The sequence below is a fragment of the Grampus griseus genome, assembly GCF_964374135.1.
Source record: "Grampus griseus genome assembly, chromosome: 4".
In the NCBI taxonomy this organism is placed as follows: domain Eukaryota; kingdom Metazoa; phylum Chordata; class Mammalia; order Artiodactyla; family Delphinidae; genus Grampus; species Grampus griseus.
Genome location: NC_138997.1, coordinates 125,163,236 through 125,178,641, shown reverse-complemented (window position 1 = coordinate 125,178,641; position 15,406 = coordinate 125,163,236). Strand labels below are relative to the sequence as shown.

At 35.5% G+C, this 15,406-nt stretch overlaps 1 protein-coding gene across 1 annotated transcript in view; it reads right to left on the bottom strand.

Moving 5' to 3' along the window:
• Positions 1 to 15,406, bottom strand: part of BLTP1 (bridge-like lipid transfer protein family member 1) — a gene marked incomplete at its 5' end in the record, with an annotated part of 189,548 nt that overhangs the window by 15,336 nt on the left and 158,806 nt on the right. Inside the window, 7 exons of the mRNA XM_082654038.1 lie at positions 2,229 to 2,408; positions 3,206 to 3,406; positions 6,683 to 6,884; positions 8,319 to 8,458; positions 8,946 to 9,107; positions 13,775 to 13,973; positions 14,478 to 14,658. Coding sequence (XP_082510164.1) covers positions 2,229 to 2,408; positions 3,206 to 3,406; positions 6,683 to 6,884; positions 8,319 to 8,458; positions 8,946 to 9,107; positions 13,775 to 13,973; positions 14,478 to 14,658 — 1,265 coding nt within the window. The remainder of the gene's footprint in view (positions 1 to 2,228; positions 2,409 to 3,205; positions 3,407 to 6,682; positions 6,885 to 8,318; positions 8,459 to 8,945; positions 9,108 to 13,774; positions 13,974 to 14,477; positions 14,659 to 15,406) is intronic.

Genomic DNA, 15,406 nt, shown 5'->3' with positions numbered 1-15,406 from the left:
TCCAAAACCTTTAATATTTTCACATGGTAGGTAATAATAGGACATGATATTACACAACTGAATTATAATTCTATTACAATTCATGAAATACCAAAATAAGTTACATAGTATGATTAGTAAGTGATAATGTGTTCCTTCCACAAATGATAAAAATAGCACATTCTGCACTGTTAGTTCCATTTTTAAGGTGAGGGCAAATTGGAATTCTATTATCAAGTGATGATATTGTGACATTCTCAGAGAGGATCTAAAGATCGGTCTTACAAACAGCTTCCAGCTTTAACATAGAGCTCTTCTCAAATATGGGAAATGAATCATCAGGATGAGCTAGAATACAAACTTCCTCAAAAGTAGCTGCAAACCAAATAACTGTATGGCAAAAACTACTATTTTCCTTTTAGACAGAAAGCGGCCACTTGTCAATCTGAAAGCACTCTCATGGCTGTCTTCCCGGAGTTCTGCTCTGAGCACACTGCTGCTTTTGCTTCACGTGCCTTCTATTCCTCCACCATAGCTTCTGTTGCATTTACATGCCAACATCTCCCAAACCTGAAGTGTCTGTTTCAGTCTGAGCCCATAACCACACAGCCCATTAGCCAATTGCCTACCAGACCCTTTCACCTCAAGGTCGTATAGGCCATTTCCTTCTTTATTTTCTATCCAAGTTAATGACCTCACTGTCCCTTCAGTCACCTAAGCTAAAAGTTTGAGGCATCCCTGTCTCCTCTACTGCTCCTCATACAACTTGTCCTTAAGCTTGTGGATTCTCATATTTCTCTTGAAACCATTCCCTCTACTCTTTTTTTCCTATAACAACTCAGGCCCTCATCCCCTATTGCTTAGTCTGTTTCAACAGCTTCCTCAAGCATCTTTCCACTCCACCACCTCTTTTCATTCAACCATCAAAACTCCCTTCCTAAAACATCAATCTGAAGCATCTTCCTTTTTTTTTAAAATGTAAACAGATTATTTTATAATCCATATATAATTTTGGTTGTTTTTTATGGTAAGAACACTTAACATGAAATCTACCAGCTACAGATTTTTAAACGTACAATACAGTATTGTCATCTTTCGGGACAGTGTTGTCATATCATTTCTTAAAAATTCTAAGGGCTTCTCCCCGCCCAAAGGATCAGAACCCTGTTCTTTAGCCTGGCATATGAGTCCCCCCTACCCCAATCATGTCCTGGGCTATTTTACCAGCTTTACCTCTAGCCAACTCCTCTCTCCCTCTGGCCTCACCTACTGTGTACAACTAACTAAATGTTCAGTTATACCTATGCTTCAGCTTCAGTGAATCAAAGTATGCTCCAAAAGCATACTTTCTGACACTTTTGTACCATTAAATACCATGTTGCTATAGCCAAGGATATTCCTACATAATTTTGAAGATCTGACCCAACATCATCTCCTTTGTGAAGCTTTCTCTGATCACTCATATAAAGCAGAATATGTTTCCTCCTCTTTAAGTAAACCTCCATTATAGGATTTATCACACTGCACTGTAATTTGTCTACTAATAAGACCTTCCCTTATTCATGCCTGCACCTTCAAGCATCTAGCAGAGTTCCTGGCACAAGTTCACTGTAAAATAAAGGCTCAGTATATGTTTGCTGAATGACCAAACATATATTGTGTTGAGTGAGTTAAGTATACTTACTATATCTTTTCAGTTAATAATTTTAAAAATTTTCACTTGCATAGTACTCTGAATTCTTCAAAATGTTCTACATGCATTTAATTTTAAATACTCAAATCACAACGTAAAGAAAATGAGCAAGTGAATCTGTCCATAGTTATGTAACTAGTTATAAAGCTGGCAACACATATGCACACAACTCAAGATCTAATGACACCAAGTAAAAAATTTTCAACACTCATCTCTCCTTAGTGTTTTAAGAATTTCTAATTAAAAAATCAAACAAAAAATCATAAACTTTACCAATTCATGGTAGAGAAGCGAAGAAGCAGTTTTCAGTGATTCAATTAGGCATATTTTGGCCCTTGGGTGATACTTCCATGTATTTATCTAGCAATCATATTTCTAACATTGATTACCTGGACTGAGATAATACTTGGCTGGACAGTTATTCTTCTCCTTTAAATCAATTTGTCACTGAATGCCTAATATTACTAAATGTATTTAATAATTAAACACGAAAAGGAGGCCCTTATTTAATTCTGGAAAAACAGTATTTTAATTAAAAAACTATAAAATTGAATACCAGATATATTTATTAGTGTAGTGTCCATTTTGCTTGCAGACTTGCTTACAGACTGACTTTCAAAAAATGAGGCACCTCCAGAACGCCTTATCCGAGACAAACTCACTTTTACAAACTCGAGATTTATACTGAGTGAGTCTTTTCGACCAGTGACTGAAGTGGCTTCTTCATCCACATTCCCTTTAAAAAAAAACCAAAACAACAAACCAAAAACACATGCGTGTGAACACACACACACCCATATACATATGTATACACACACACACAACTACCTAGTTACATGAAATTATCCAATAGGCTAGAATATGCTATCAAATAACATCACTTAAGTGAGTAAAAATTTAAACAGAATGACCTAATGAGCATTAGGCATTCCTAACAATAATTTTATAGGTTCAAGCCCATAAACATAATAGATGATTTTTACAGCGTCCCTCCAGCAAAAATTAGGATGGACATGGAGTGTGTGTCTTTATTTGTCTAAATAAGTCAAGAGACATTCACTAATATCAACATCCTATGCATTTTTTAGTGGTAAATCTGCGCTTTAAAATGCCAGGGGAATTTAAGTTCACTAAATAACGAGTAATAATAGTCTCATTTTAAATTAACAAATGTGATGCACACCCTTTAAAAATTTACTATTTATAAAATATAATTTTTTATACAAATAGACAATGATTTGATGAAACATTTAAAATTTAAGTAACATTAAGTAACCTCATATCTGAAGCGACTGCACAGTGTATATCACTTATAAGATATTTGGAGTTTTAAAATTCTTATATAATTGATTTACCTACATTACTTATTTCATATTTCTACTTATTATGTAGAGACAGGATAGATATTATCAAGAAGAAAAGTAAAGTTTCTGATCTCATTTTATATCCATTATTAAAGATAACATTTCTAAAAAGATCAAAGCTTGAAAAGATGCGATAAATTTGAAAAAGATGCAGACATGCTAAGTATACCTAATCCTCCTGATCCAGGTGTAAGGCCAGAAACAGCAGTTTTTTGTTTCCCTGCTCCGTATGGATGAAATACATAAAGTGAAAAGTCAGACATGCACGCAGTGAAGCTCAACCCAGATGAACTGCTGCTGGAACTGGTCAGATCTGACTGACTACTACTATGTCGACTTCTGCCAAGAGGGCTGCCTAATCCTGACAAACCTACAGGGAACACAAGAACACCAAAATATTTATAAGCCACAGAAAATTTAAAAAACTGTCACTAATATAGTCTCAAGAAACAAACATGACTTGAAAATAAAGTGAAAATAGTCAAACATTAACCGATCAATAGAGTTAAATCCTTGAAATTAAAATGAGGACTTAGATGTATTTTCCAGTTAATTCATAAACTAAGGCTGAATATTCTGTTCATCTTTGAAATAATTATTTATACATATGACTGGCCAACTCCATGGTTTCCTGTTTCTTTTCTCCTTTGTTCTACAGGGAGCAGGCTGTGGAAGAGGTACAAAACAGCTGGGTTTTAAGCAATGGAGGAGAAGAATGAACTGTAAAAAACCCAAACCATATAGCTGGAGTCCACATTTCCCAGAAACAGTGGAAACAGAGTAAGGTACACAAATAGAGAAAGTTGAGGATCTCCTTCTCTTAGGCAGCTACGTGCCCTCACTGGCAACATCTACCGTGGGTGGACAGACTAATTCCAAATATGCTTTAAACATAAAAAAATATGAGACTGTCTGAATGGAGCTTTATATGATTTGCCAGTGATTCTAAAATACGTATCTCCAGACCAGACTTCTTTTGGATTCATATATTGCAGCTGGTTACTTGACATCCCACTAGAATGGATCACAGACATGTGATCACCGACATGGTAAGACAAAGCTTACCATGTCCAAAACTGAACTGATCTTCTCCCCTAATCTGCTTTTCTTCCAGTATTTCCCATCTCTTTAAGTAACATTTCCATGCAAATAGCTCAGCCAGAAACCTGGGAGCTATCTGTCATCCTTCCCACTTGTAACTTCCTATCATGCAACTTATCACCATATCATTTCTATGTCTAACAACATATACCAAGTATGTCCATTTTCATCCATCTTACTATTGCTATTCTAGCCTAAACAATGATCAATTCTGGGCTGCTGAAATGGCCAACTTCTCTGCCTGCTTCCTTTCACTCTTGTTCTCCTCCAAGCAACTGCCACACTGCAGCTCGACTAGTGTTCTAGAAGTGTGAATGATAATCACGTCCACTTCCCTGCTTAACCTCTCAGGTGGCTTCCCTGAATGATACGGCTCTTTCCTATCTATATAAATCTTGCTCATGCCAGTATACCCTTTGTTCACCATGCTCCACTAATACTAGTTGTATTCTTTTTATTTTTCAGAGTTGTCAAACTCTTTCCTACTTCATGAATTCTTGTATTCTGTACCTGGAGTGTTTATTCCCCCAACTCTCTGCTTGGCTAACTCATATTTAACCTACTTCATGTTTCCACTTAAAACATGTTTGTTTGCTTATTATCTGTTTCTCCAAATTCAATTTAAGTTCCATATTAGCAGGCACTATGTCTGTTAGCTAAGTTCACTACAGTATATCCAACCCCTAGTACTGACCCAGAACTCAGTAAAGTTCAATAAAGATCCTTTAAAAGAATGGATATTGTCGTAACCTACATTTCTTATACATTTATTCTCATCATCATTCCTTCTTTCATGCTTTATGATGATAGAATAAGAGGTGCTGTTTCATTCGTTAATTTTCTAAAATAAATGTGGACATAAAAATAGCTGCTCATTTTATTTTCCTCTCATTATATATTTCTAGCATAGTACATATACACTGCTATAATAATTTGTGTTAATAATTTGTGATATTTTGTCATTAAGAAAAAAGTGAATATCCCAACAGAGAAATGGGCATGGGCATATTTATCCCCCTCTGTCAAACAGCCAATAAAGTAACAATATAGATTAAAATAATAAAATCCCGTTTTAGTCAATCATATTAACAATGATTGAAAATAAATTTAAAGCAAAGTGTTGGGAAGAGTACAGTGAACTTGGCGTTCAGATACGTTGTGGTGAAGATGCAGAAACCTTTATAGTCTTACTAGAGCGTAAAATATATCAAACACCTTAAAATGTTTGCACTCTCTGACTTAGGAATTCCACTTTTAAGAATTAATCCTATGGATGTTTAAAAATATTTATATACAGAGATACTCATCTCAATATTATTCACAAAATAAAAACCAAAGAGCCCAGAGAGTTTCAAATATATGATCAAAATGATGTTATATCATACAGTCATTAAAGTTATTTTAGAGATAAATACTTAATAATTTGGGAAAACCTATATTTAAAATTTCTGAAAGTTACATAGCAGAAGAGACCATATTTCAGTCTTTCCTGGGAAAAAGATCATATCTTCACAAAAATGCTAGAGAGTAGGTAGGAACTGATAAAGGGATATTATTATTTTCATTTTTGATACTTTTCTGTTTTCTTTATGTTCTGTAATAAACAATGAGTTAATTTTATAATCAAAAAAATATGTTTTCAAAAACCAGCACTACCGCTCCAACGTGTTGTTGACTACAATACAATTCCAGCAGCAATATTTAGGAGCTAAGTGTAAGACAGTGGGCTATGGCATTAGCAAAAATCTTATTTGTAAAATATCAACTTTTTGTTTTGAAAATTTTCAGAGATTTACACAGCAAAGCAAATGTTTTGCTTTAGCCATTTCTCCACATTGCGGAATATCCCCTGGGGGCAGAATCACCCCCCCCCCCCAACTGCTTGAAAACACTGAACATTAGTTCTCTCATCAATTTTCATTCATTCTAGTCTCTCTTTTAAAAAATGGCCAAGAAAATCTTTATTTTTTTGCATTTGTGATTTCTAAATGATTTTTAGGGCAGAAATGACACAGTTTTAATACAGTGAAGTGTGACTATCTCATCAGGAAATCATCAGTTCTGCTTTAAAAACTAAACCTTTCATGAAACAAACATTTGAGGTAGGTAACAAAATTTACCATTAAAAAGTCTTTTTATACACACACACACACACACACACACACACACAATGTGATATACTTTTAATTCAGTGTGATAAGAAATCCTTGCAAGATAATACTACATCTCTTATTTACCATTTGCAACACTGATTACTTGTAATGTAAAAATATAGCATAAAATCACTCCGAAGTACTTGAACACATTATCACTCATACCTCATAGTGCATGTAATGCGTACGTGAAACCAACAACAAAATGCTATCCCACTGCCATTCCTTTGTAATAAAATACACTCAAAACTTTGATCTACTATAGATTTTTTTCTACAAGTACTCTAATTCTCAAATATTCTCCTTTTCCAAATTTATTTATTTGGCAATATATATTACTGTTAAAATAATATTTGGCTTTATGCCAATTGAATAAAAGAATGTTTCCACACCTGGTATTCCAGTTTTGCTTGCAGAGGTCTTTGTTCCACTCTGAGGAGCATTACCTCCAGGGGATAAAGTCTCTGCAGGATACGTAGCCCCTAAAGTCTCCAGTTCTCCTCGGTTTGAAGAAAACACCAAGTCCAGGGATGGCAGCTTTAGCATGCATTCTACTCTTGACACCGGTAAACAGCTAAACTTGATCTGTGAGGGCTAAAAAGTGCAGAAAGCCAAAACAAAAGTTTCTAGGAGCTAGATGATTAAAAATTTTCCCACTGGACTCCAAAAATTACATTCAGTTTCCATTTCAGTCTACATATACCAAATTTATTATTTGACACTTAAAAGAATTTTGTCTTACTTAAAAGAATTTTGTCTTTAGTGTGTCCTACCTTTTTCAAACAGACACACGATACATTAACCAAAGTATATTAACAAAATGGTATCATTTAAAAAACTCTAAATATTTGAGGAACTATCTCTAAGCAGTAAATATGTAGACATTTAGATAATTCAGAACATTAAAGATGTTTACGTTCATATTGTTCATAATCAAGTATTTTAAAGGAAATGATTTCCTTTTATACTAAAATTTTAAAAGGCTATTGCATTAATAACTGAAGTTTTACAAACTTTCAAGCCCTCACTCATTACATGTTTTCATCAGATCTTCAAAAAAGCTTGTGTAAAAACTCCAGAAGATCAGACTGAAGTTCTTTTGGCCAAATTGCTATTGTAGAAATTAATCTGAACAGATGATCATTAGCGTTTCTTTTTTTTGTCTTTTTTTGCAGTACGTGGGCCTCTCACTGTTGTAGCCTCTCCCATTGCGGAGCACAGGCTCCGGACGTGCAGGCTCAGCGGCCATGGCTCACGGGCCCAGCCGCTCCGCGGCATGTGGGATCTTCCCGGGCCGGGGCACGAACCCACGTCCCCTGCATCGGCAGGCGGACTCTCAACCACTGCACCACCAGGGAGCCCCAACAGCGTTATTTTTTAATTAAGGCAGGTACACTGTTTTTTCAGATATAATACTATTGCACACTTAATAAACTACCATACAGTGTAAACATAACTTTTATATGCACTGAGGAATCAAAAACATGTAACTTGCTTCACTGCAATATTTGCTTTATTGCAGTGGTGGTTTGGAACTGAACCCACAATATCTCTCAGGTATGCCTATACTCCTAAAAGCCTACAGATAGGACTGAATTTTAGAATAAAATACTAAATATATAACTCTTAGAAAAATCTAACAAAGGTACTATTGTGACTTTGTATCTCAATTTCACTTTATATCTGCCCCCAAATGACCATAATGACAAGAAATATAGGCGCCATCATAAAAAATGGCATAGAGTGCTGAAAAAGTTTTAACTTACATATTTTCACATTTGCCACAAAAGTATGAGATCTCAATTTTGAAAACTCAGATATGAACCTCCTCAGCAGACAAGTAAATACACACATAAAGTTGTACATATACTTCCCAAAGGTTCACACAACCTCTAAGCCATCATAGACATACTAAAGGTCCATGAAGCTTAAGAAAACGTTAAAGGGTAGTAATATTGTAAATGTTCAAATAAACTTAAGAAAATTTTTTTTTCTTTAAAACAGAAAGGAATAAATGAAGTATATCACCTGAACTCGTACATAAACCACAACATCTACAGGGAAGGAAGAGTAAGCAGATGTTGAAGATGATACTAGTGATGTTGTTGATTCTTCCATAGGATCTGGTATTTCAAAATGTCCCATATCTTCATCTTGTGAGCTGATAGCTGTTAAAATATTTAGTTTTAAGTGCACTCTTAGGGCAAGGGCAAACTATTTATTAAAAGATCTTTTTCTCTTATGCTAGTACTGAGATCAGGGGTATGAACGCACAGAAAACACTGGCTCTGTAGCCCATCATTCTATACATCTATCCCTATTCAAACCTCTTACTCATTCCTCCAAACTCTGATTCCCTGCTGCTATACCAAACAACGAACAAAGAAAAAAGTAATTATGCCTTTGCCCTCAAGGAGTTTCCAGTCCAAGAGACACACTAACATAGGACCTAAAAATGTTAATTTTGTCACTAGCTGTGGCCGTGGAAGAATCGTAAAACCCCACCAGGACTAGATGGTCTCTCAAGTTCTTCTTCAGTTCTATAATTCCTTTACATTTATCACTGAATATATAATAGCATTAAGAAATCCTTCTAAGTAATAGGACCCCAAAGTACATGTGATGGGAAAATAAGTATATAAAGAGGACACTCACTTGTATAGTTCCTTTCAACTGGTGTAATTGGGATAGTTTCCAGAGCCTTTTCCAGAAAGTCTAATAGGCAGGGACTAATAACCATTTCTTCTGGCAATGACTGAAGTGCTACCCAGGCATATAACTTGGCTGTTTTTACTCCTCCACTTCCTTTTCCTTTGGCTAGAACATTTAAGGGTGTGAAGTGAATTTAATAGTTTCCATAAAACATACAATAATTTTGTGAGAAATGAGAATTATATGACAGTTTAATCACAGGAAACACCTCTTATTTAAAACCATACAAGAATGCAATAAAAATAGGTTGAAAGAAATCATAAATTATTGTTAGAATACAAAGATAATCAATGATGTATATAAAAGTACAACAGTTATTCCTATTTGCTCTAGGTAACAAATTTTGGTTCAATTTTTCAAGTTTATACTTTGCTAACGCTCTCATTAGTATTATTTTAGCATTTAATCTCTCATTTAGTATTATTTTGTCCACTTGAGGAGTAAGATGTAGACAATTTTGACTAATGATATTCTGTGGCAAGTTGAGGAAAAACATCATTGTTTTTAGGTTTTCCTGTGTTCTTGCTGTTCTTACCTTGTATGCATTTATAATGCCTCCTTACATGGGCTGCACCTCTCTTTCCTTCTACCTGACTAAATATTTCCACATCAGTAGAATGGTTATAATAGCTAACTAATATTTAGCTAACTTTGGCTTAGGTTTCCAACTCCAGCATGTATTAGCTTGTAAAAGTAGGAAAGAAATGCAACTTCTGTGAGCTTTAAATTTCATATATAAAATGGGGACAATATTGATAATATCTGCCTTGCACTTACTTAATGGATATACATGTGTCTTGTCAATTTAAAAGTGATCTAGGGACTTACCCAGTGGTCCACTGGTAAAGAATCTGCCTTCCAACGTAGGGGATATGGCTTCAATCCCTGGTCAGGGAACTAAGATCCCACATGCTGTGGGGCAACTAAGCCCACACACTGCAACTACTGAGCCCGTGTGCCGCAACTACAGAGCACATGCACTCTGGAGCCCACGCGCCACAACTAGAGACAAGCCCATGCCTCGCAACGAGAGATCCCATGTGCCACAACTAAGACCCAACGCAGAGAGCAGAAGCAAGAATAACTACAATCCTGCAGCCTGTGGAACAAAAACCACATTCACAGAAAGACAAGATGAAAAGGCAGAAGGCTATGTACCAGATGAAGGAACAAGACAAAACCCCAGAAAAACAACTAAATGAAGTGGAGACAGGCAACCTTCCAGAAAAAGAATTCAGAATAATGATAGTGAAGATGATTTAGGACCTCAGAAAAAGAATGGAGGCAAAGATCGAGAAGATGCAAGAGATGTTTAAAAAAGACCTAGAAGAATTAAAGAACAAACAGAGATGAACAATACAATAACTGAAATGAAAACTACACTAGAAGGAATCAATAGGAGAATAACTGAGGCAGAAGAACGGATAAGTGACCTGGAAGATAGAATGGTGGCATTCACTGCTGCAGAACAGAATAAAGAAAAAAGAATGAAAAGAAATGAAGACAGCCTAAGAGACCTCTGGGACAACATTAAACGCAACACCATTCACATTACAGGGGTCCCAGAAGGAGAAGAGAGAGAGAAAGGACCCGAGAAAATATGTGAAGAGATTATAGTCGAAAACTTCCCTAACATGGGAAAGGAAATAGCCACCCAAGTCCAGGAAGCGCAGACAGTCCCATACAGGATAAACCCAAGGAGAAACACGTCGAGACACATAGTAATCAAATTGGCAAAAATTAAAGACAAAGAAAAATTATTAAAAGCAGCAAGGGAAAAACAACAAATAACATACAAGGGAACTCCCATAAGGTTAACAGGTGATTTCTCAGCAGAAACTCTACAAGCCAGAAGGGAGTGGCATGATATACTTAAAGTGATTAAACGGAAAAACCTACAACCAAGATTACTCTACCCAGCAAGGATCTCATTCAGATTCGATGGAGAAATCAAAAGCTTTAAAGACAAGCAAAAGCTAAGAGAATTCAGCACCACCAAACCAGCTCTACAACAAATGCTAAAGGAACTACTCTAAGTGGGAAACAAACGAGAAGAAAGGACCTACAAAAACAAACCCAAAACAATTAGAAAATGGTAGTAGGAACATACATATCAATAATTACCCTAAACCTGAATGGATTAAATGCTCCAACCAAAAGACACAGGCTTGCTGAATGGATACAAAAACAAGACCCATATATATGCTGTCTACAAGAGACCCACTTCAGACCTAGGGACACATTCAGACTGAAAGTGAGGGGATGGAAAAAGATATTCCATGCAAATGGAAATCAAAAGAAAGCTGGAGCAGCAATACTCATATCAGATAAAACAGACTTTAAAATAAAGAATGTTACAAGAGACAAGGAAGGACACTACACAATGATCAGGGTATCAATCCAAGAAGAAGATATAACAATTATATATGCACCCAACATAGGAGCACCTCAATACATAAGGCAACTGATAACAGCTATAAAAGAGGAAATCGACAGTAACACAATAATAGTGGGGGACTTTAACACCTCACTTACACCAATGGACAGATCATCCAAACAGAAAATTAATAAGGAAACCCAAGCTTTAAATGACATGACAGACCAGATAGATTTAATTGATATTTATAGGACATTCCATCCAAAAACAGCAGATTACACTTTCTTCTCAAATGCGCACGGAACATTCTCCAAGATAGATCACATCTTGGGTCACAAATCAAGCCTCAGTAAATTTAAGAAAATTAAAATCGTATCAAGCATCTTTTCTGACCACAACGCTATGAGAGTAGAAATGAATTACAGGGAAAAAAATGTAAAAAACACAAACACGTGGAGGCTAAACAGTATGTTACTAAATAACCAAGAGATCACTGAAGAAATCAAAGAGGAAATCAAAAAATATCTAGAGATAAATGACAATGAAAACACGATGATCCAAAACCTATGGGATGCAGCAAAAGCAGTTCTAAGAGGGAAGTTTATAGCAATACAAGCCTACCTCAAGAAACAAGAAAAATCTCAAACAAACAATCTAACCTTACACCTAAAGGAACTAGAGAAAGAAGAACAAACAAAGCCCAAACTTAGCAGAAGGAAAGAAATCATAAAGATCAGAGCAGAAATCAATGAAATAGAAACAAAGAAAACAATAGCAAAGATCAATAAAACTAAAAGCTGGTTCTTTGAGAAGATAAAATTGATAAACCATTAGCAACATTCATCAAGAAAAAGAGGGAGAGGACTCAATAAAATTAGAAATGAAAAAGAAGTTACAACAGACACCGCAGAAATACAAAGCATCCTAAGAGACTACTACAAGCAACTCTATGCCAATAAAATGGACAACCTGGAAGAAATGGACAAATTCTTAGAAAGGTATAACCTTCCAAGACTGAACCAGGAAGAAACGGAAAATATGAACAGACCGATCACAAGTAATGAAATTGAAACTGTGATTAAAAATCTTCCAACAAACAAAAGTCCAGGACCAGATGGCTTCACAGGTGAATTCTATCAAACATTTAGAGAAGAGCTAACACCCATCCTTCACAAACTCTTCCAAAAAACTGCAGAGGAAGCAACACTCCCAAACACATTCTATGAGGCCACCATCACCCTGATACCAAAACCAGCCAAAATAAAAAATAAAAAAGACCCAACACAGCCAAACATAAATTAAAAAATATATAAAAGTGATCTAAAAATGTTAGTCATTATTATCACGATTACTGGCTACTTTAAAAGATTTATCAAGTTCCATCTCTCAAATAAAGATTTTTCAAATAATTCTTGTCCAGTCCAATATTCCCTTTTTTGGATATTCTACTTTATATATATAAGGTATTATTCACATGGTATAGTAGCCAGATTCCAAGATAACTTCCAATAGTCCTTTCCTCCTGGTATTCACGCCCTTGTGTAGTTCCCTCCCACACTGAATAAGGCTCACCTGTATGATCAATTAGACATTGTGGAAGTGATGTTACATGAGTTCTGAGACTAAGCCATAAAAGATATTGCAGCTTCAGCCATGTTCTCTTTTGGATCACTCCTTTTGAGGGAATGTCAGCTGCCATGTCCTGAGAACACTCAGGGACCCCAGTGGAGAGACCCATGTGGGGAGAAACTAAAGCACCAGCTTGCCAGCCATGTGAATGGGATACAATGGAAGCAGATTTCCAGACCCAGTCAGGCATTTGGATGACTGCAGCCCTAGCCAACATCCTGACTGTAGCTTCATAAAAGACTGTGAAGTTAGATTCACCCTGCCAAACTGCTCCTGAATTTCTGATCCACAGAAGGTGTGTTTGAGATTTTAAGCCACTAAATTTGTGATAATTTGTTATGCAATAATAGATAATTAATAAATGTGGCTAAGTCCAGTGTACTCTGTCTTAAATGTATAACTTTGATGTTTCCATCTAGATCATAAGCTCCCAGATATAACTTTGATGTTTCCATCTAGATCATAAGCTCCCAGATTTGAACTACATTAAGACTTTTCTAAATATATATAGATCTAAAAAATTAAGTAAACTTTAAGTATATTAAGTTTATTTTAACAACTGATATTCTAAGGTAATATCAGTTTGAGAACTAGGCAAAAGTAGTTGGCCAACACTTCCACATATGAACTTTGTACAGTTGTTACTGATAAGTCTAAGTCCTTTCTTAAACGTGAATTTGAAAGAAAGTCTCAAAAGAGCAAGTAGGTGATGACTAAAACTTAATTTATGAAAAAAATTAAAATAAAGTATATTTTCCGTAAATACCTGAGGGAATAGGCGGGGGCTGGGGGGGGAGTAAGGTGTGAGTCTTGCTCTGGGCAGTGCAAGGTAAAGGAGGAGGAGGAGATGTGGCACTATCTTTCACACCGTACAGCTTGGACTCTTTAGACAGTGTTCTTGGCAAGGAAGATCCTCTGGAGGCATTAGGTGATTCGGTCTTTAGAGTCTTGGAATTATAATGCAACTGTATTGAAACAAATAAACTTTCAAAATTAAAATTATGCAGATGAGGGAAACCAAGAAATGTACAAAAATGTGGCAGAAAGAACACTGGTTCAGGAGCCAGAAGATTTTACAAGTTAGCTTTGTGATCCCGGCAAGTTCCTTATTAGCTTTATCTCATTTTTAAAGTTAAAAAGGGTCATCCCAGATAATATTTTAAGTTCTTTCTAGCTTAACATCTTAGCTTAATAATTCTAGAATCTAAAAGAGTTGCAATAGGCAAGGTTTAGCAAATACATTGTGAATATCAAGGTTTAAAAAAGAAAATTAACTTTTCTGTCAAAATTTCGTGGAAAAAGGGGCAACCTGCAGTTTAGAAGGTCTCATGTTCAGAATATGGCTATATTAGAGAAAAACTTCAGAAGGCCTCGTTTTAATACAATTGGTAAAGGAAGAATATATATGATAGAAAATAAACATGGCTACTAATAATCTAATCCCTAATCCTAGACATTTAGGTTTTTACCTTTACATCAACTCCAGGAATGTAAAATACTGTTGTTTCTAAGTCACTAGGCTTTGTCTGTAGAGATGATGGCACTTTCTTGCCAGTCATTAAATGCGTGGTGGAAGCATAATTAGTTTGAAACTTCTTCTTTTTCGAAGGAGAATCTTGATCTAAACTCCTGGAACTTCTGTCATAACTCCTAGAAATAGAAAAATGTTTTATCTTTTTGAAAGACATTTATTTCCTTTTATTTTGTTTAAAAGCAAACTTTTATTTATATAGTAAATGAAATGTAATCCTTTATTAATAAGGTTGAAAAAGTGAAGCTCATCAGTGTCTCTAGTGAAACCGGTTAATCCTTGCATGGATGAGGTTTATGTTGTATGTTCCACAACTACACAAGGCAGTTATTCTTTCCCGAGATCACAGCTGTTTCACATGAACACATAAGGTTGAACCAAATGAAACTGCCCTTTACATAGGTAAATATAGCTGAGTACCAGCAATTTAGTTTGGTTTACTGCGGTTCAACCAAAAATAAATTAACAGTCGTTCTTTTTATCACCACTATTACATTTGTAAGAATTTAACTGTTTAGAGTGCCTTTTTACCTTCTCATTTTATAAAAAGCTTCATTAGACAAAGAGACATTTAAAAATCTTTTATTATAGAAAATTTCGAACATACAGAAAGTAAATGGAACAGCAGAATGAACTCCCACGGGCCCATCTCCCAGCTTCAGCATTTGTCAGCATTCTGCCTACTTGTTTTATCTACATTTCCACCCACTCCTTACTCATTCACTCAATTATTAATATTACTGTTTTCCTATAATTCTTTTTTAGATTAGGAAGGAAAAGCAAAACAAATTCAAAGAACAAAATAATCTAACCCTACGCCTGTTTATACCACTATTTCGTCAATGATGGAAACAAATGGTAAAGCTG